Source organism: Sphaerodactylus townsendi, linkage group LG07 (genome assembly GCF_021028975.2).
Source record: "Sphaerodactylus townsendi isolate TG3544 linkage group LG07, MPM_Stown_v2.3, whole genome shotgun sequence".
NCBI lineage: Eukaryota > Metazoa > Chordata > Lepidosauria > Squamata > Sphaerodactylidae > Sphaerodactylus > Sphaerodactylus townsendi.
Window position 1 is genome coordinate 100,476,293 of NC_059431.1, and position 22,317 is coordinate 100,498,609.

The window sequence follows — 22,317 nt, forward strand, 5'->3', positions numbered from 1 at the left end:
CGTACTTTAGTTCTTCCCATGAAAATCAGTGGGGTTTAACAGCACTTAACAGGGTTACCTACATTGCTTCCCCAAAACTAAGTCTTAGGTTTAATGCTAATAATTGAGCAGAGTGGCCCAGGCCAACCTAGATGTGTGTGGGGGCACTCTGTTTGCGAGTGCCCACAGAGAGAGCTCTGAGTGCCACCTCTGGCACCCGTGCCATAGGTTCGCCACCACTGAGATAGGGTATCCTTTCCTAATTAGTTTTGACCCATATGATAATTGGGTGCTGCGGCACTGCTGCCCACCTACTGATAAACCTTCACCTACTACTTATTAAGCCTTTTTGTGACTTCATATGATTAAAGCAGGGTTGTAGAACCTCGGAGTTGGAAGGGACCATACAGGCCAACCAGTCCAACCCCCTGCTAAATACAGGATCTGCCTAGAGCTTCCCTAAACAGCCGCTGTTTGGAGGCTGCTCCTGGCATCACCGTAAAAGAGCTTTCAAGCAGATGGTCTTTGCCATCTGGACTGATTTACACATGCATACCTTTCTGGCCAGAGGATCTGAACAATCTCGCTTCTGACTGGAAAGGATAAAACGTAGGAGAAAGGCCATAGAAGAGACATCTTGTAAATGGTGCTTGTCATGGACGCTTTGACCACAAATGCCCCGGTCAAACTGGCCTGAAGCTAGCTTACCCCTCTGCCCGTGCTGAGTGAAATCTAACATTCACCTTCTCCCTCTCCCACCTGCATAAAAGCTGTGAATGGAAACATCTATTACTGCTTGATTATGTTTTGCGTGCTTCGCATTTTAACCACCTCTCTTCCCTGCTCCCCCTTACGCAGACACACCATATTCAGTAAGGGCCGGCAACTGGTACTCAGGATTTCAACTTGCTAGATACTTCTTCATCAAGTACTGTCTTCCCACTACCTGCAATTTTTATTTGTTCACCAGCAGAATTTCTATGTGGCCGCCAGAAGAGTCCTCCATCGCAGCACTTTCTCCCGATGCACTTATTATGCACGGCAGATCCTCCCCTTGAAATGAGTCTGAACTGTTCTTTCTGAAACATGGGCAAAGGGCTCTTTTAATGCCCTGAATGTTCTTCACACAGCAGCCTGTACCCTGTGGTACCTGGGAGCAGCAGTGGCATAGTAGGTTAAGAGCAGGTGCATTCTAATCTGGAGGAACTGGGTTTGATTCCCTGCTCTGCCGCCTGAGCTATGGAAGCTTATCTGGGAAATTCAGATTCGCCTGTGCACTCCCACACATGCCAGCTGGGTGACCTTGGGCTAGTCACAGTTCTTTGGAGCTCTCTGAGCCCCACCTACCTCACAGGGTGTTTGTTGTGAGGGGGGAAGGGCAGGGAGATTGTAAGCCCCTTTGAGTCTCCTACAGGAGAGAAAGGGGGGATATAAATCCAAACTCTTCTTCTTCCTCTGGGTGAACACCAACAGTGCGGTTCCAGAGACAGTAGCCGAGGTGCTTTAAAGAGAAACCTATACAAAAGAGGTTGCTGCTGTTCACACAATCAAGAAGGAGTTAGACACCTTTGTGTATGTCCCTGGCTCATGTGGATGTGAACTTAGTGGGTGGAACTCATTTTGCTAGCCCGTCAACCCTGACTTAGTTGTGAATACCGGTGTAAATCCAGCAACCTATTTTCATCATTGCCAGGCATTGGTCATCCTTGCAACTGGCAACACGTAACTTGAGGATTCATTCATAAAGTCAGCAGACGAATGTTGCATTCATGCTTCCTGCTTGAATTTTGATGTGTACTAGAAACTTCTTATTTTTTGGCAAACCAGAACATTAGTTTTGAAGTACTCAGCAAGCTGCTGACCATCTTGGGATCCTCAGTAAATATATCTGGGAGACTGTGATGCCATCTGTCATTCATCGCAGATTTGTGGTCAGCAAAAAAAAGGGGTAAATTTACATCAGAGAGAAGGCATATTTTAAAGCAGGTGTGAACAATTATGCTATTAGACCGCCAGACCCCTTGGAAACAGACGGGACACAGCAGGTATTAATCCCAGGAACTAAGGGAATTGCTTTGGATTGCATAAGGGGAGGGGGGGCTTCATCTCCTTACAGACCTAGTTAAGTAGCATCAATACAAATGTTCATTTACCAGTGGTAATTTTACAGATGGGAGTTATCTCCTAACAGATGGTGTCCCCCCCCCACCACCACCTTCCTCCTTTCCCCTTCATTTTCAGAGAAATGGGACCAGGGTCAGCCACTACCCGTGCGGAAATCCTGTGTCCTTCTGATCGTCTGCGCACTAAGGGCACACAAGCACAGTGCTCCATATTCAAAGAGCATCTGTACTGTGGTGATACAGGTACCACAGGCTGCTGTGTGAAGCCTTGAGGAGTTAAGCTCAGTTTTCCCAGAAGAGACTCTAGAGACCAGCTCAAAAATATTGTCCTACAACGGTTGTCATGTGAAAGGAAGAATGCAGTGGGGGGAGGAATTTGTATCTGCTTCTTTCTTGAGGCTATATTTTTAAAAAAGCATGAAAATTGCCTTAATTTTTGCAGGAAAAGCCCATACAAGGAGGCCTGCCATTCCGGTGAAATGTTGCCATAGTTACAGCTAACAAAGCTCTCTGTGTGAAATAAAAAATGGGGGAGCACAAAGACACCTGAACCTCCGTTTTGCTACGTGCCATAGGCTGGCGGTGGATAGGGGGGGTGGGGGGTCTTTTTCAGGGACGGAGGGCTTGCTGTTTATGGAGCGCACACATCTCCCTGGTAAATAAGGCTGGGCAGGGTTTGTATTGTTTCCGAACCTCTTTGAGCAAAAGTTAACAGTGGGACGCACACTGTCTGGTGTGCAAATAATTTGAGAGAATCAAAGACTCTCCAGTCCCTTTCTCCGCTATGAAAAATTATCCTGGGTCTAAAGCCCAGTTCACTCTTTTATTCTGAAATAGAGCAAGAACTCCATATGTGACTGGATCATCGAATGTCCCCAAGAGCATCGCATTGGAGTCCTGCTGATGAAAAGATTGTGCTCCTTCTAAGGGGCCGGGCTGGATCTCAACAGGAGAGGGAGCCATTTGTATTGATTCACATTTGTTCCCATCTAGCACAAGGGATGGATGGGGGAGTCTCGTTTTAAAAACAAAGCAAGAGAAAACAAGCAAAGGGAGCACAATAATGCAACACAGAAATTTCACCCAATGGCTGACTCAGAAAATATCTTAAAGAGACAATACTGAAGCAAAAATGAAATGAAGTCTTTGACTGGTGTCATGCACAACACCACAAGTAGAGGCACAAAAGTATGTGCTACTAGCAACTGCCATTGGCATAAACAATTCAATACATGTCAGTGACAGGAGTATCTTTCAACACAAACATACATGTAAATAGCCTGTGATGGGGCAGGGTTTTACTTCTCTTCACTCTCTTTGAAAGCCAGTGTGGTGTAGTGGTTAAAAGCAGTGAACTCTAATCTGGAGGACGGGGTTTGATTCCCCACTCCTCCACATGGGCAGCACAGTTTTATCTGGTGAACTGGATTTGTTTTTCCCCGCTCCTCCACATGAAGCCTGCTGGGTGACCATGGGCTCATCACAGTTCTTCAGAATTCTCTCCGCCACATCTACCTCGCAAGGTGCCTGTTGCGGGAAGGAAAAGGAGTTTGTAAGCTGCTTTGATACTCCTTATAGGAGAGAAAGGCAGGGTATAAATCCAAAGTCTTCTTCTTGCCTCCAAGTTGTTGTTTGTTTGGAATAGACGCTTCTTGCTTTAGATGTGATCAAATGGACATGTATTGAAATATGGGTGGACTAGCAGCAGAGCTCATTGGGGGGAAAACGCAGTGGGCTCTAGGAAAGGGAGGGCGAGCAAGCATTTCCCGCTGCAATGGGCTTTACTGATGCCTTACCTGCCCCCTCCCCCTCCAGCCTGTCTGCTTCCTGCCTACCTGTCGATGATCCTCTGGTCTCAGGAGTATGATGTGGAAAGATGCGGGGGGGAGGGGAGAATGGGGTTGACTGAGATGAGGAGTGATAACAGAATGTAAGTTGAAGCATAAGGCCAGCACAAAGGTGTTGATGCCCACAGTGAACTGTGACTTTAACTTCACTCTGATTCAGTGGAGGGAAAAATGGGAAATCTTCCCATTGAATGTCTGTTAAAGGGACAGGATTTTTTCCTCAGGTTGTTGGCAACTCTAGGCTAGATAGACTAACAATCTCACTTGGTATAAGGCAGTGCCCCCTCCTCTGAACATAGGATTTTTGGATGCCTAGGGAATTGCCTAGGTTTGCCTTGTGATTGGGCCAGCTGTGTTCAACAGTTCTGCTTATCATAAAGAGCGACTTCTTGCATATGTGACTGTAAACAAAAGAATTGTTTTAACAAATTATTTCGATAGCTGATTTTTCACTCTTTGGAATGTTTGTGCCCTACATGAAAGGCTGCAGCATATAATCTGTTCCAGTACATGAGAACTGCAGATCTGAGATGTCCTTTTGTTTCCCATCCAGCTCCTGCTATTATGGTGCCACCCAAAAAGATTCACAATGTTACAGGAGCCCAAGTCTACCTGTCCTGTGAAGTGAAAGCTGTCCCAACACCTATCATTACCTGGAAAAAGGTATGCCATAAGGTGACCCTTCAGAGGTGGCCTTTCTAAGGTGCCCCCAGGCACCATGTTCTTCAGTGAGAGGGTGCTGGATACAGAACCAGTTTGATATCTGGCTGAGTAGGCTTTCAGCACTGCCTAGGCAAATGCTGTGAACTTATGGGGGCATTGTTTGGGGGGGTGGAGTTGGGGGATGAGATGTGATGTCACTTCAGGTGATGTTCAAGGAATTCCTGCAATCCATTTGGTAAAGAGTCTGTTCATAATTTTTGAAAAGTCTTTTTCCAATAACCCTGTGAGGTAGGCTGAAAGTGTGACTGAATTCTCCATCTTGCATTTTTAAAAGTAAAAGCCTTTCCCCTTATATCTCCATAAAGAAAGAGTCTTGAGACTTGAAAAAGAAAGAAAGAAAGCTTAGATTCAGAGAACCTGACAGTATTAGAATGCTGTAATATGTTCATTGCCAATTAAAAAAAAAAACTTGAACAGCCCACCCACTCTCTCCATGGTTTAGGGATGGAAAATGGCTGTTATGCCGGACATGATTACGGAAAACTCAGAACACCTGCCATCATGGGGAAACCCCATTGCTTCTGCACTGTATAGCAACCACAGCAGCGGGGAAACTACACAAGCCCACCTGCATGTGAGAAACACCATTGTGAGGGTAAAATGTAGGAAGTAAGACCCATGTATGCTGCTCTAAGCTCCTTGGAAATCATAATAAAACACAGATATGAAAAAGATTCTTACGGTTTTTGGGGGAAAAAACACCCTTAAATGTTTTAAATTCCACCCTATTACTTGTTCACTTCTGAAAACACCTTCAGAGGATAAGCATTGGCTTAGCGGGTTATCAAGGTAAATATGATGACCAGATAAGGTAATAATATTTACAGTTTTGCAACAGTTAGCTTAAACTTCTTCAATTCAGTTCATACAGATCTAGATTTATCTTGTGCTGTCTTGGCAAACTGTACAGGTCATAGAATCCCCAAAGGGCGTGAAGCTCCTAGAAGAACTGCCTGGAGACAGAGTCAACATCGCAGTCCAAGTTCGGGGTGGACCATCTAAACATGAGAGTACAGGCTGGGTTTTGGTAAGTTCATGCAGAGGGGGATGGAAAGGCCTTTTATATGCCACACAGTGATGGTGGAGCTGGTGGATACCCTTTGTTCTAAATGGGTGGCGTCTTTTGGTACTCTGTTTTCCCCTTTGGGAATTCTACATGTACTGATGGGGTATACCTAGGGCTCCCCCATGGCACAAACAGCAGGTCCACTGGGCAGGACAACAGTACAGGTCAGGACAACAGTACAAGAGGGAGGCATAATAAGCTTCCTCTCCTTCTGTGCTTTGATACCAATCTAAATTGGGTTGGTGCGTGCCTGGGAGTTAAGTTCCCATCAGAGAATTCCCAACACGTCAGATCACATGGATATGAGCACAGCCCTGGAAGAATGTAACATGCGTTTTGCCCCTGCTTTTTGGGGGGGAGGAATTCCCACTGACTAATCAGCCCTGGATCAGAGTGGTCACAAAAAGAGGCTGATTGCACAGATTTTTACCTTCAATGCAGAGGCGTAGCTCCAAGGGGACGGGTGCACAACGCACCGGGCGCATGCCCCTGTGGGGGTGTGGCGAGGGCATTCCGAGGGCGTAAGACGCACCGGTGCACCAGGTACTTTCCCCCCTTGCTACGCCTCTGCTTCAATGCAATCTCCAAATGGCCAGAGCTTTGCCAGTTGAAAGAATTCACAGCATCAATACATCTCCCATGTGCTTCTAGCCCAGCCATTCTGCTGAGTTTGGTGACTTGAGATTATGCAGTTGTGTATTTTTTTTTCAGATGCTTTCACTCACCCTTTTTGTCATTAATGTGGCAGGACAAACTAATGTGTCCCACCATACTATCGGCCGACAGCGCTAAGTCACCTAAAGCACCATCCCTTAGCAAAAGCAATTTGCGTAACAAACCCATGCAAACAACCGCACATATTACATCCATATTTTAAACGCCTGCAACTTTTCTTGCTTGTTTTCTTAGGAATTTACGAATGCAATTGTTTGAGAACTTCTAGGGCTGGAACAGTCAGCCAAGTATTTGATTGGTCAGTTAAAAATCTTTCCCAATTAAAAAGACCCCCCAATTAGGGTCATTCCTGAAAAATGGTTATTTATTTTGAATGTCAGTACTTTAAAACCCTTAGGTACTTTCTTAGAAAAAGCATTCCCCGCACAGGAGAAAATGACCTTTCAGAGAAAAAAACAAAGAGCAACCATACTGGACTAGGAAGGGTCCATCTCGCCCAGTATTTTGTTTCCAACTCAGGTGATCAGATGTCACATAAAAATACTGGTGCCTTCTGTCTCTTTCCCTGTTCTACACGCATGCCAATCAACTCAGTGTTAAACTATTTAGTCACATAATTAATCTGTAGATTCCTTTAGCAGCAGCCCACATTTTGTTATAATCTGCATAGTACAGAAACTGCCTGTCCACTGCATAGAACGCATGTTGCTATTGTAATGCTTTCCTTCGCCTTCCTCTCCCAGATTAACCCATTGACAAAAGAAGATGAGGGTACTTACCAGTGTCATGCTACAAACATGGTGGGAGAAACTGAGGCAGAGGGGAGCATTAAAGTCCTGAACGCCAACAAGAAAGCTAATTTCCTGCCATCCGAAGACATGAAGTAGCAGGTAATCTCGATGTCATGTTCTGAGTCCTCCTAAAGTCTTGGAGTGGCATTTTTGAGCAGTGCGTGAAATCATTATCAGCCGTCCAACAGCTGTTAAGCTTAACTGTTGTGACATCCTCAGACTCCCCCGTAGCGCTTTATAGCATGATGTAAAAAACAAGAGAGGCCCTTACTACCCTGTTTCCCCGAAAATAAGCCCTAGCATGATTTTTCGGGAGTTTTGGAGGATGCTTGAAATATAAGCCCTACTCCAAAAATAAGCCCTAGTTACAGATTCCCCGGCACAGCTGATCTGGTCATGTAGGGGGCGCAAAATCATGGAAAAAAATAAGACATCCCCTGAAAATAAGCCCTAATGCATCTTTTGGAGGAAAAATTAATATAAGACCCTGTCTTATTTTCGGGGAAACACGGTACATGGAATTTACATCCTGAATTTTGAGGGGAGAAGGTGGATGAATTGTAGAGTTGTCTGTGGTGTTTTACCAGGTGGTGTAACAAATCAGAGGTCTTTGCCAGCTGTCTGCATTTTGATGGGGGAAGGAGACGGGAGGAGGAAAGGGTTAGGGGACAAAGGAATAAGCATGAACAAGCATCATTACAAATACTTTGGCTTTGTTTCCACTGGGGATATGGACTCGAGCTTTAGCCAGAGAGTCAAAAGGGATTTGACAAAAGTTCCATAGGGCCAGTTGAAAACAAGGAGGATTTTAAGAGTACGAAGGCACTGTGGACTCATACAGACATGCTTGCCGCTAGAAAGCATGCTGTGATTGCTCTTCAAGTCCCAGTAAAGTTCACAGTATTGACTTTTAAAGCCCAAAGGGCCTCTGGGACAACTTTTTCCTAAACAAGCCCTTGAAAGCTTTGAGGGTTTGTGAAAATGTGCCACTTAGAAAGCCCCTGCCTTTGAACTTCATTTTTCACAGTAGTTGCCCCTCATTGTGGGTCCGTAATTGTCATTCCTCCAGCCACAATCCTTCATGCCAGATGTCACAACATTCTGGAGGGTTTCCCCAGCCTTCCAAAATACCTTCTCAAGAAAGCACAAGGATCTACAGTTAAAGGGTGGAGGGGGGTATATTTTCCTGACTCCCTTGGCAGGGGAGAAAAAAACAGACCAAAAACAGGGAGATTAAAAGATGTGCAGAGTCCCACAGAAAAGAAAGATCATCCATAACGTTGCCAAAAAATAAATGGGGATAAAGAGAGCAAAATGTGCTGTGGGGTACAAAGGATGGAGGGGGAAAAAGAGAGAGTCAGAGGTATTTCGGCAAGCAAAGGGAGGGAGGCAGCAATATGAGTTAATAAGGAAAGGATTTTACAAAGTGATCTAGCCCTCTTGAATTAGTAAGCACAGGTCACTGCTGGCTCATGGAGTGGCGACATCATAATGTTTATGTTTGCGGGGTGGTTTGCCGGTGCCCTCCCCAGTCATCGACATTTTACCCTCAGCAAGCTGGGTATTCGTTTTACCAACCTCGGAAGGATGGAAGGCTGAGTCAACCTTGGGCCTGCTACCCGAAACCGACCTCCGTTGGGATCATTCTCAGGTTGTGAGCAGAACTCTGGCTGCAGTTCTGCAGCTCCCTCCTTTTGAATTAACACAACGTTAATGTGCTCCCCAGTTTGAAAGATTTTATATACATGTAAATGTCCATAATAGAGGTGTCTGGGCTGTCACCGGATTACAGCTTCTCATTTTCTCTCCTTGTCTTCCTTTAGGATGAAGTGATTTAACAACCTCCAAAAGAATCGGATCTGAGCACAGCTTAGACCCGAGTGACAGAGCGGTTGGCTTTGCTCTCTTACTTGTGGAGGATTCAAAGACACCAACTTGATTGTTCCTCTCACCAACGCAGTGCAGGTTGTTTTTCTAGAGTATTGGAATAATAATGTAGTTGAGAATGCAACAAAAATGCTCAATAAAGCATATTTTTTACCATTTTAATCAGTTTCTATTCATTGGCATAGGCTTGGAACCACAACAATTTATGCCTAGCGCACTGAATGATACCTTTGCAGGGATAGGGTGCAATATAAATAAATAAACAAACCAACATCAGCATTAGCATGGATATCAACAATTAGCCCTTTCTCTATTTTTAAGTGAACTCTTTAATGACTTAGTACATTTTTATCCTGGCCTTCCCTTCCTTCCTCGTTTACCTTCCTCCATTTTATCCTCACTACAACCCTGTGAAGTAAGCTAAGCTGAGAGTGACCAAGATCACCCAGAACGTGAAACAAAATCCCACAGAATACCTTTTTTTAGGGCCAACCAAAATAACACAAAATTTTGCGCAACCTGTTTTACTCACCAAGGCTAGATTAGAGTCCCCTACATGGTGCTCCTCGGCAACACGGCAGCCACTAGCACATTTTCTGGCACCTGCCAAGTGTTTTTAGGAAGTGGGTGGGGCCAGGTGAGGCTTTTGTCCAGCAAGACTTCTGACTGACTACTAGAGGTTTGGTTGTGCACGTTTTTTAAAATGTTGCTTTGGCAGCAGCTGCCACCACAGCACAGTGATCTACTGAATTAAGCTTTGACAATCATTTTGTGTCTGGCTCTGCTCACTGTGGCAATCATTTTATTGCTGCGCCCACCATCCCATGTCAGAATCCCAAACGTGCCCACAGGCTCAAAAAGATTGGGGACACCTGGGCTAGATGTTATAAAAAGGGGCTTTTTAAGGAAGAAAGAAGTCTGATTTCTAAGTCACCCAACTGGCTTCAAGTATTAGTGGGGAGCTGAACTTCAAAGCCCATACCCTGCTCCAGGACTCTGACCACCAAACCCACTCAACAGCAGTGGAGAATCTACGGTCATTTTCATTTGAGATTAGATACAGGACTAGATCTAAAAACAGCACAAGATATCCAGAATGTAGTGGCTAGAGTGTCAGACTGGGATCCAGGAACCCCAGATTCCAATCGCGACTCTGCCATGGAAGTTTGCTGGGTGACTTTGGATCAATCCTGCACACTCAGCGTAATACACTGATAACATGGAGGGGGGGGGGGAGCAAAACATTTGCTGCTTTATGTCTCCTTTGGGGAGAAAGATGAGGTCTAAATCACATAAATAAAATTAAAATAGTATAAATGGATAATGCTTCTCTCCCCTCTTCCAGCTGTGTAAAAATGTATACAGGTTTTTCCCCAGGACCTTTTCGTCTGTGCCAGGAATAGAAAAACTGGTTTAATTGCTACTGAGCCAGGCTGCTAATCAAAGTGGAGTGAAGCCAGATAGGAAGGGAACAGCCACCAATAACACTCTTTCTGGTAGGCCCAGCCAGTTGGGCATTACAGTACCATCCCTTCATGCTGCTTCTTGCTTTTTTCACTCTGTGCTCAAGGTTGACTCAGCCTTCCATCCTTGTGGTTGGTAAAATGAGTATCCAGCATGGTATAACGGCAAAGAGCAGATGAACTTTAATGAAGCAGGCTTAATTCCCTGCTCCTCCGCATGAGCGGTGGACTCCAATTTGGTGAACCAGGTTGGTTTCCACACTCCTTCACATGAAACCTGCTGGGGCGACCTTGGGATAGTCACAGTTCTTTGGAACTCTCTCAGCCCCACCTACCTCAGAAGGTGTCTGTTGTGAGGACAGAAAAGGGAAAAGGAATTTGTAAATCCAAAAGTGTACATGACTGAAGAAGGCAATGACAAACCACTCCATAAACACAGTCTGTCTAGTGAACATCGTGATGTAATGTCACCACATTGTAATGGGTAAGTAATAACCTGGTATTCGCACAGGGGACTTATTTTACCTTTATTTTACCCACCCTACCTGACACAGCAACTATGTAGACAGCACAATTTTCTAGCAATCTGCAGCGTTCCTGCCTAAGAAATCTCTATTAGCTGAACCATCTTTGGAAAGAGACAAACATTGGCTGTTATCGCCCCCTGGTGGTTATTTTTAGGCACTCAAGACACACCACAATTGCTTGTCAATTTAAAAAAGGCAACCGTGTTTTAACTGCTCCATAATGGCTTTCTGGCTGTTTTATTGCCAATATAATAAATCTTGCAAGACAAAGTAATCAGAATGGGGAAAAGGAACATCAGTGGTTGAGACAAGGCTCTCTGAAGGCCCACTAATAAGACTGCCAGCATTTTAATAGCATCAGAATTGCTTTGCTGAGTCAGACCAATGTCTGAATCCAGCGGTAAGCCAGACGCTCTTAATAGTTCACAAGGAGGTAAGGATGCCAGTCTGGGAACCCTACAAGGAGACCTTGGAGGTGGCTGCATTCCCTTGTGTGTCCTCTAGCACCTTCTGTTCAGAGATATGCTGCCTCTGAATGTGGAGGTTCCACTCAGATGATATCACTATGGTGGCTGGCATCAATGCCAAAATTAAACATTACTTGTATGAGTGCTTGCAAGAAGAAAACATTGTTCAATGGATGAAAAAGAAAAAAACATAAACAAAAAGCCTTAGAGCTGAACGTTTCAGTTAAAAAAGAGTGGGGGGGTGGAGAATAGAACTAGTTTGATGAAGGACCTGAGAGCTTTCAGAAGCCTAGAATTGAAATCTCAAAGTGAAGGAACTTCCAGATTGTTTCCTTGCCTGCAGCTCCTAACAGCCACCCTCCCACTAGTTCCCCTTAATAAGCAAAATTCATGACCGACTAACTACCTATCACAAAGGAAACCACCTGCAAGCAAGGTAGGGATTTTTGTCGCATATAGGGCTAGGTGAGAGGACTCATTTTGCCAATTGAAAACACAAAAAGCCCAATAACAACAGACGCTTGCAGCCCATGGAATGCAGCTAAATCAGAAAAAGGAGGAAGAAACACCCCAGAAGATGGGCCCCTTAATAGTTTACAGTATCCCAGGGAGAGGTAGTTGATGTTTGTTTGTTGGTGGGGGGGGAGGGGGGTTCCAAATCATTCCATCCCAACTCTGCACTAGCCCCTGCCTTACCAGCTTGTTCCATTTATCAGCAAATTTAATGGATTAGTATAGTTCTGTGGATTCCTCAGCATGTCAAATTTTTAACTAAAAATAAAAAAGATCCTTTCTCCCCACACCAAAATGAAAGCACTTTTACAAGCATGTAGTCTCCTTTATATTGTGCACGCATTTCCTTCGAATTTTGTTCTCGGTTACGCACACATTTTCCCCTCTTCAGCAGGCACCCTGCCTTCAGATCAGAGAACGTGTCCAATGTCCAAACGTGCCCAAAGCGCGAAGGAGATCAGCATTCTTGCTCCCCACCCACACCTCAGCTGTTCCACTCACTCTTCAGGACACTATTTCAGAATGATCAGAAGAGCTTTCTTAACTTTCTTTTAAAGCTGAAGATCCATCACTGGACCGATAGACCCTGTGAAATTGACACAATCTAGCGAAGTAACACTATATCGAAGACAGCAAACAATAAAAGGGCAGCAGGCATCCTCTCCAAATGGAGATTGCATGGAAACAAGAATGGCTGGCAAAATGGCAGACTGGCTCAGCCAGGGACATTTCGCAGGAGAATCCCTGTGTAAACAACAAACCGTGGGAAAACCCCAATGCAAACCTCACTACTCGCTGCAGGATGAGAAATGCAAGTATAAATGGCCAATGAAGACACAGCACGATGGCTGCTCTTCAAGAGGCATGAAATACCAATGACAGCTGAGGATCAGTTAAAGGGAAAGGGGGGAAATGAGAAAGACAGCAAAGACAGATATTACTTCCAAAGAGCATAACAGGCATTAAATAATCCCATCTTACACTGAGGTTTGGGGCCAGCTGAGCTCCTTCCCACCACGGAAGCCAGAATCTCAGAGGTAAGTCGATATGAAACAGGTGTCTGTGAGTGCTGAAGTGCAATTCAGGGCTAGGTGAGGTATCCCAGGGCTCAGCAGTCTTGGCTAGAGGGAATTCCCAAGAGATTATCTCCCCATCCCATATGCTGCCTACCCACTACACTGTCTCATGTGAACAAGAAATGGCCAAGGGGGCATACTGGATTCAGCATATTGGATTTACCTAAGTATTTCAGAACACATGATCCATTTTATTTCAACCATTCAAATGTCACACAAGTCTTCATGGGACACATTTAGGACAGTCAAGTGACAACAGCATCAGTGTGACAGCTCAGAGATAGCTCTATTCCAAAGCACTCTGTTTAGCATCCCCCCCCCCCCCAACATTATATGATATCAGCACAAAGAAGCTTCACTTTGACACATACAGGCGTGCTCCGAAGTCTGAAGGGGGAAAGACATTCTTCTTCTCTGGTATTCGCCAGCTTCACAATCATCACTGTAAGACATGGTTCAACCAGTTCGACAAAATTTGCAACTATAGTCCAGCTTGGTCTTCCATACATAGGCCATCCGTGAGGTACTACTCATATGCTGTCCAGCTTCTTTAATATGTAGGGAGCTGAAGAAAGAGACACACCAATTTTTTTAAAGAAAAAGCCATCCAAGCTAACAGACAACACAAACAGTCCAGATTCTCACAGGACAGCTTTGCAGACATTCTGCCTCCATACCTAGTAAGTTCTGTGAACTTCTGGATAACAGCATTAAGATACGGAGAACACATAACCACTTAAGGTGCCTCGAGTTCTCAGACTGCTATCCAAGGCTCTCTTGCCCCCTGATCTTATAAAGCTACCTCATCACACCATCTCAAATCATGTTTGAAATAGAATGGAATGCATTACCACAGGTGCATTTTTACACACACACAACCTTCATACCAACAGAAAACAGGTAGAACAAGACAAAAGCTTCATCCCACTTCTCCCCAGCACTTTTAAAAGCAAGCGCCTGTATCTTGTTGAGTTATACGGAACAGGAATTGACATATTCAGATCTAGATCAGCAGCTGTCAAAGGCAAATGTGCTAGTCAGCAGTTTTACCCACAAGTTGACTGGACGGTGGCTAGTATATAACCTTCTAATAACACTATGTGTGTGTGGTGTGGTAAACAGTAGTGGGAGTGTTGATTGCTGAAAGCTGGAGAGCGGAGAAGCGGAGAGAAGCTGTACAGCACTGTAAATATTTTCTGCACCAAAAGATAAAGCCTTTCTTTTTGGAAGAAACCTGGCGCTGTTTGTTTCCTTCTTCTGGGCAAACTGGTGGGCAGCTTCCAGTGCACTTATTTCGCTGCGATAACATATCTGCAGTGTTGCTTGCCACCTAATTGCATATGTATGGATCATGTTTCAAATACACAAGATGACAATACACACACAACCTGGTGCGCAAAAAGTGGCAGAGATATTTCAACATAACTATTGCTTGCTTGCTTGCATGCTCCACTCTCCTCGCCATAGTGGGCTCAGAGCAGTTTACATAACAAAACATGCATCTTACAATATTAAATATAGAATAACATACCTAACAAAATGACAATAAACTCTACGGTGCATAGATGGTGCATAATTAAATCGTGATGGAACTTCTGGATATTCCCAACCTACCCTAAAACCCACAAAACAATGGGCAAAAAGGGAAGGGAAAAGGGGGAGAAGGAGGCCAGCAATGATGGAGCCATAACTCATTGCTGCCCTCCACTGTAGGCCTGGTGGAACATCTCTGCCTTACAGGCCCTGTACAACAGAGAGAAGTCGCACAGTGCCCTAGACTCATTAGATAAAGCATTCCACCAGGCCAGAGCCACAAAAGCCCGGACTCTAATTGAGGACAGCCAGACGCTTTCCACGCCAGGGACTACCATATGTATTACCATATGTGGAGGGGAGGTATTTTGTGGCAACCTGGGAGGTTTAACACGCTGTAAGCTTTTTGTTTTTTTTTTGAGAAAACTAACGGGGCTGGCCTGCTGAACATGTCTCGCTCTACACCGCCACAAAGACCCAGCAGCTAGCATGCCGCGACCTGCATGCAAAAAGCTGCCAACCCGCAGATTAAAGACGTTTTTTCCAGTCTGCGCGCTTTTCCCACTTGCGTGGGGAGGCCGCCTTTTGCGCATGCCTTCCGGTGTTCTTGGAGCAGGCTTCGCACCTCCTCGCTTCGGCACGCAGGCTATACTCACTGACGCGCAGCACCGCCACGTAGATGAGAAAGTTGCGGACAGAGGAAAGAACGTCCTCCCGCATTTTCCGCTTCAGCTCCTCCGGGTCCAGCTTGGGCCCCAGTCCCTCGAGGCGGAACATGCTGAGTCTCCTTCACGCTCCGCTCACACCTTCTGCGTCTCCAGCGACCCGCAGGAAGCGCCCGGCTACGACGAGGAGGTTTTTCCCCTCCAAGTCCCGCCTCTCTACAGGTCCCCGCTCGGGACATACTACGCCTTCCTTCTACTTTCGCCCATACTGAGAAAGGAAGAAGGGAGGCATGACTGTAGAGTTACAGAGTAATAGACCCCGTACCCACATTTCAGGACAACAAATTCTTTCTTTTTTCTTTCTTTCTTTGATTTATATACCGCCCTTTCCAGTGCGATTTATATACCGCCCTACTCTGTGGCAAAAGTATATCTTCTTTTCACCATCGAGACACCAAGGGAAAGTTGAACACCAAAGAGTCTCCCGTCTAAAGTGCGATCCTAAAAACAGTCACCCTAAATCCAGTATCAGTAAAGGTTGTTATAGTCGACTGCTCATCGCATCCCTAAATACAAAAGTAAATGCAAAGACAAGAGGCATTTATTCTTTTTGGGGAGTTCATTCTTTTTGGGGAGCTCGGGGATTTGGAGTTGGGGCGGGGGGGGGGGGGGAATCGGATTGACTTGCAAGTCTTTCTTGCGCCAGGAGGGGGAAATAAGCTGTCTAATATTATTATCCCTTATCCTTTACTTCTGTTTATTTGCTAGAGTGAGTCTGCACGTTCACATTACAGGGGAGAAGGGGGAGATGGCACTTACAGCAAACACCAAGAGAAGAGTGTTTCAGCCTCTGTTCCCAACAAAAGAACTCCCAAGAGGAAATGCCAGCATGAAACTGTTGAACTGGAATTCATTAAAATATTTCACACCCACTCTTTCTCCTTAGACTGAAAAGAGATGTCTTACTCCTTGCAGGTTTTCACTATCTTAGCAAAACCTGAGGAGTGGTCTATGTACATTTCTTAATTAGATTAGAATTTTCCATAATTACATTTCAACCTGTCGTTCTTGCATTTAATGGCCCCTTGACTCTGCCTTTCCAAACCTCCTACATAAAAATCAGGAGCAGTTCCAGGTTTTGGTGGGCTCTGGGTATAGAGTTCAGGCGAGACATGCCCACTACTATATACTTTTCTTGTCAACCCACTAACATACTTCCTCTTCCTTGCACATTGTTCTGCCCTCTCACAAGCACTCCCAGCACCTGCAGTAACAGCTTGTTCCCATTGCCAGGATGCCCTTTCCCCACTGACACTGGGTGCAGCTAGGAATGTGTCAGGGGGATTGTATCTAGGTGATTGAGATGCATTCCTAATCCAAACCAAATGTAACTGGTTGCAACCACAAATCAATGCTGCTAGAAGATATATGTAACCAGCCTGCTGTATGTTACCACTGCCATCTGGGGCATTCTTTCCTTGATCTTTACTTTATAGCCTCACACACTTTGTAGAAAACTAGGCTTTCCCCTGACACCTTGGTCCCATAAGGAACAGGGATTGTTTCCGTTATCTTGTGGGGCCAGGAAGCCAGGTGTCTCTTCATCACTATCTGTTGCCAACCTTGGGGTGCCTGGGTTCCACAGACTCTTTTTCATAACTTCTTGGAAAAGTGGGAGGAGGGACTGACCACGGGGATAAAGGGATGGCAAAGGCCAGGTTTGTCAGAACTGGCTTTGTCAAGCTTTGGTGCTCTGGCGCATATCAATAAACGGTACCGATCAACAATACAGAGTCCATTTATCGGCTTATGGTTCAAGACCTAACAGAATGCCACTGCCATGGTTCCAGGAATGCTGATGCATGGTGTGCCGTCCACATGCCCTTCTCCAGCAACATTAGTAGCAGGCATCAGAGGAGGTGCATATGTTGGGGAGTCGACAGCAGTGAGCCTTGCCTAAAGTCAAGAGCCCTGGCAGCTGCCCCACTTCAAGGTATACTGACGCCAGCCCTAATAAAAAGTACTGCATACTGAAGGTCCACTCATTGTATCTGAAGAAGTGGACTATAATAATCTAAAAGTTCCAGCTTGTCTTTAAGGTGCTGTAAGACTTCTGTTTATTTCTGTTGCAAGAACTCAACATGACTGTCATGCCCCCAGAGAGACTTTTGTTATTTCCCCATTAAGCTTTCGTTTCCCCGTAGTTAGGATGGTTTTAGTTCTTTGTTAAGTCTTCTAAGGGAGGGTATTTTAGTTAGCCACTATCCCTTTAAGACATTTCCCAAAAGGCAGTTTCCTTTCTTTACCCAGCAATCCCCTGTTTTAGTTCTAGCCAGTCAGTCAGAGTGAGGTGCTAAGGGTAGTTGGAGACCGGAATATTCGTGGCATCTATATTATTATATGGTGGTCCATAGAGCACAAGTTAGTTTAACAGCAGTTAGAACATGACAAAGACTGAAAGAACTGAAAGGAAGCAAGACACAGTGGACTTTCTTGAAAGCAACCAAGAGAAGACACAGTCTACAGCTTCAAACCTGCTCAAGACAAGCAAGTACTCTGGTTTAGATAGACCCAAGGGAGGAGTTAGGGTCTTGTTTCTCTCAAGTAATAAACCCATTGTAAGAACTGTTGAACCTGGCTTGTGTCTCCCTCACTCTGTCCTAGCCAAGTACAGGGCACCAAAAATAGATTCACAGAGCAATGACTACACACGGAACTTCCATATACTGAGACAGACCATTGGTGTAACATGGTCAATACTGTCAAATCTGGCTCTCAGGAGCTTTCCAGGGTCTCAGATACAAGCCTTTCTCATCATCTGATTCTCGTAAGTGGAGATGATGAGGACTGAATCTGGGACTTCCTGCATTCCGAGCATATGCTTTGCCACTCAGCCGTAGCTACTCCTGTAGCATACCAGAATGCAATGCAAAGTTTACATCCACATACTGCAGGATGCTGAGAGAGTGTAGAGGCTGGCTCAAGTAACATAGTCATGGTTGTCCTTCCCATACTGTCCTTCCTTGACAGGTGTAAGACTACATCTCACTTCAGTTCACCAGCAGAGAATTCTGCAGTCACACCCTGATAAACTCCTGGTTATCTCAAATTAAATGGATCAAGTAGTACTTGATGGGAAAGATTATCTCAGAAACTGGTAAGCTATCACTGTTCTAAGGCCAGAGGTATTATAAAGCAGCTTCATGTGACCACTGCAGAAAATTCAGGTTTCAGGTCTATGGAAGCGCATGTATAACTTTATTTAGACATTTGTATCCTGCTTGTCTCCCCAGTGACGACCTAAAGCTGCTTACAACATTGACTTTCTACTCCAATTTTATTTTCATAACATCCCTGTGACCTAGATGAGGCTAACAGAGAGTACCTGGCCAAGGTCACCCAGCAAATATATATATAAGAGTGAAGATTTGAACCTGAGTCTCCCAAATCCAATACTCTTAGTTAAAAAAAATAGCTACCAGAAAAAGGAACACACACCAGGAGATGCACTTGGCCAAAACCAACTGAAAGCAGGTGTATAAAGAAGCTTGAAAAGACAGACAGAAATCCTCCAAGCCCTGCTGGCCCATCTGTCAACCAAGCCAGCAACAACAGAGAACAGACTGAGAGCCAATTCCCTAATGCCAGTAACCCTGATCTGCAGCAGAGGATACCATGAGCATTCCAGTGTGATTCCTGCTAGGCATCCTCTTGGGGGTATAATTCCATTGTGATTCAATGTGCATTTCCTTCTGACTGCAGCTGCTGGTTAGCTTCATTAATGGAACAGCCATTCTGCCCGGCTTACGATAATGTCTGTAGCTCCACAGACTGAAAGCTCTATTTTCTTCTGAAAGCCCATCCGTTTGGTGACTTTGGTCTACATTTTGGCTAAGAGAGTTCTGAAGAACTGTAACTAGCCCAAGGTCACCCAGCAGGAATGTAGAAGTGCAAAAACACATCTGGTTTACTAGATAACCCTCTGCCACTCAGGTGGGGGAGTGGGGAATCAATCCCGGTTCTCCAGGTTAGAATCCACCTGCCCTTAACCACTACACCACAATGGCTACTCCTAATGGCACGTGAGCCGTGATCGGGATGGCACAGGCAAGTCCTATCTTGTTCTTGGTCAATATTTGAATGGGAGACTATCAAGGTTGCGAGATGGAGGCAGGCAATGGCAAACCACCTTCGAACATTGCTTGCCTTGAACAGCCAACAGGGACTCTATAAGTCCCCTGTGACTAATATATACAGAGTATATATTCATATTTATCTTTTTGTTTATTTTTATTTTTCAGATACATTTCACAGCAGTTATAAAGATATTTAAAATGAGTATAAAACATCTGGAACTTAGACTTGTAGAGTTTTTTATCACTGAGGAAGGTCACTTAGTCAAAACACATTTGGTCAGGGATCAAAACTTGATTTTTTAATGTTTATTTGTGTTATACACGTGAGTGGAAATATGGTTGTAATGTAAGCTAATAAAGACCCCATTTGTATGTCGGTTGTTTTAAGCTGGCAATAAATAAATAAATACGACAGTTTTTAAATTTTGTGTAATTGATTTTTTTGGCCCTAAATGTGAATTTGTCTTGATGTTTTGGTACTTAATTCTATTGATTTGGGGGTGGGACGTGCGAAGGGAGCAGCTTGGTCTCCAGAGATCAGTTACCCTGAAGAAAATGGCAGCTTGGGAGGGAACAACTCTATGACATCACATCCTGGCCAAGTTCCTTCTTCTCTGCTAACTCCATCCTTCCCAGTCTCCGCCTCCATATTTCCAGGAATTTCCCCACCTGGAGCGGATAAGCTTAGTACTGCCTCTCCCATAGGTCTCAAAGCAGGGAGGTACCACTTTGGTCACTTTCCTACCAGCCCTCTGTACTGGCCTGTACCCCTATTGACAGCCTGATCCCAGTCTCCCTTCCCCCAAGTTTTCCGCTGCTTTGGGGTCCCTCTGGGAGCGAAGTGAAATCATAGAAGTGCTTGGTCACCGATGTACATTTGTGCCAGGCTCTTATAAGAAGAGAGAGGAAGACTGCAGCACCTAGGGAATAACAGCCACACATCAGCAATTAGCGGTGATCTATAATTCATTCTTCAGTTGTCAGCACTTGGAAGCACTGTGGAGGCAGAGCCCCTGAGAGCAGAAGGTGGAAATGCAGGGAACACTGACAGGCAGGCAGTGCGCAATCCGTAGCAAGCAATGCTGATGTGTTCTAAATTCAAAGGTGCTTCAGTAAAAGATAGATGGGTTAACAGGGAAGGAGAATTGTTGGAAATCTCTCCCCCCCCCCCCCTTTGCTTCCTTGGTAAATGTTAAATGCAATCTCTGACAATCTGTAACACATCAATGGAAGGAAACTGAACGTCTGTGTTTTCTTCTGCACCTCACCCATCATTTTTGTAAGAGAGGCAAACATTTTTCTGTGAAAAAACTGTGTGTTTAGTAATTGAATCTAAATCTGCTCACAACGCAAGATGGTTCCTGGAAGAAGCTGCAGCTGATGTCACAGCCTGTTCTGTTTGTAATGAAACCTCTCCAAAGAGCAATTCACAGCTGACTTTCTCCCTGCCGTGGAAAGACTCTGAGAGGCAGCCCCTTCCACAAACAGGCCATGAACTCCTGTTCCAACATTCGTTCTCCCTTCCTGATTCTCCCTCTCCCAAAATACTAGAATTAAAGGGCATTAAATGAAGTGGATGGGCAGTGATTCAGAAGGAACAAAGGGAAATACTTTTTGCCACCAGATGATGTTGTGATGGTCACAGGCCAGGGCAGCCAAGATCCAGGGGATGGCTGGAGATCTCCCACTGTTACATCTGCTCTTCGGGTATCAGAGATCAGTTCACCTGAAGAAAATGGCAGCTTGGGAAGGCAGACTCTATGACATTACACCTGACTGAAGTCCCAACCCTCCCCAAACCCCATCCTCCTCAGGCTCCACCCACAAAATCACCAGGTATTTCCCAACCAGGAGCTGGCAACTCTGCCACAGGCGTGGATGGCTTTGGAAGGGGACTAAACAGATTCATGAGGATAAGTCTCTCAGTGGCTGCTAACCATGGTGAGTAAAGGGAACCTCCACATTCAGAGGCTGTAAACTTCTGCAAATTACCTCCAGGAGGCAACATGAGGAGACGGTGCTGGGATCTTGCAAGTGTCTGTCACAACTCAAATTACACACAACTGTTTGTGTGTAAACAAGTTGCTGAAGTCACTGTTTATGACCTGATCTGTTGATTAGCAAATGGTCAGTCAGATAGCCATTGCTTACATGTTGGCGAGCACGTACATGTGAAGTCATAAAATTAACTCTGTTTCATTGTTTGAGACACCACCACCACCACGACCATGAGCACGAGACAGCAGATAGGTATCAAGATGTAACCAAACATACAGTAATGAAGATGTGTAACAGGAAAGAAAAAGTTCTTATTTTATCTCCATGTAGCCCTCCCTTAGAGGTTGTTTCCCCACTTTTAAAATGATGTCGATACTCACCCGTTTCGTTTGCTCCAGGACCTTTTTAGTGCGGGGTCATGTTCCCCACCACAGCTTCTTCGTCCAATGAGCGCGGCAGCCGCACGGCAGCCAGGCAGGACTCCTCATGATCCGCTCAGGGGGTGTCCTGATTGGCTGCTGCGTTGTGCTGCGGCGGGATTAAAAAAAAAATTCAACTGGATGAATCAACATCCCGACGAATCCACAACTATTTGTGGACACATCTATGCTTATGTGCACTAAAAATGGCGTGCAGACGTGGATCCCTTGTGTTAAAAATAAAAAATTTAAACCACCTGCGCGCGCATTGCGCACGCCCCGCCATGCCCTGATTGGACAGGAGGGTCCACATCACCAAGCAGTGGAAAAATGGAAACCTGAGGTAACCACCCGGGCTTCCCCATTGCCCCTGCGCGGGGTCATCCAAAAGGCGCTATTCCGAACAGCGCCAGAAATGACGCATGCTGA

At 45.2% G+C, this 22,317-nt stretch overlaps 2 protein-coding genes and 1 long non-coding RNA gene across 3 annotated transcripts in view; 1 reads left to right on the forward strand and 2 right to left on the reverse strand.

Moving 5' to 3' along the window:
• IGFBPL1 (insulin like growth factor binding protein like 1) overlaps positions 1–9,253 on the forward strand; it is a 45,517-nt gene extending 36,264 nt beyond the window's left edge. Inside the window, exons 2-5 of the mRNA XM_048502759.1 lie at positions 4,503–4,612; positions 5,583–5,699; positions 7,157–7,303; positions 9,028–9,253. Of these exons, the coding sequence (XP_048358716.1) occupies positions 4,503–4,612; positions 5,583–5,699; positions 7,157–7,300 (371 nt within the window). The 3' untranslated portion in view covers positions 7,301–7,303; positions 9,028–9,253. The remainder of the gene's footprint in view (positions 1–4,502; positions 4,613–5,582; positions 5,700–7,156; positions 7,304–9,027) is intronic.
• The window catches only part of LOC125436125, a 513,530-nt gene that overhangs the window by 261,901 nt on the left and 229,312 nt on the right, over positions 1–22,317 (reverse strand). The window lies entirely within an intron of this gene.
• On the reverse strand, positions 13,308–15,541 carry TOMM5 (translocase of outer mitochondrial membrane 5). Its single transcript, XM_048502765.1, has 2 exons — positions 15,327–15,541; positions 13,308–13,702 (listed from the first exon to the last, which is right to left on the reverse strand). The coding sequence occupies exons 1-2, from the start codon at positions 15,445–15,447 to the stop codon at positions 13,668–13,670; spliced, it is 156 nt and encodes a 51-aa protein (XP_048358722.1). The 5' UTR covers positions 15,448–15,541; the 3' UTR covers positions 13,308–13,667.

What these genes read in the sequence shown, in the direction of transcription:
- TOMM5 (XM_048502765.1), bottom strand. Translation starts at nt 15,447, where the DNA reads ATGTTCCGCCTCGAGGGACTGGGGCCCAAGCTGGACCCGGAGGAGCTG. An exon ending in CGTGGCGGTGCTGCGCGTCA is followed by an intron (nt 13,703 to 15,326) that starts GTGAGTATAGCC and finishes CTCTTTCTTCAG; the next exon opens with CTCCCTACATATTAAAGAAG.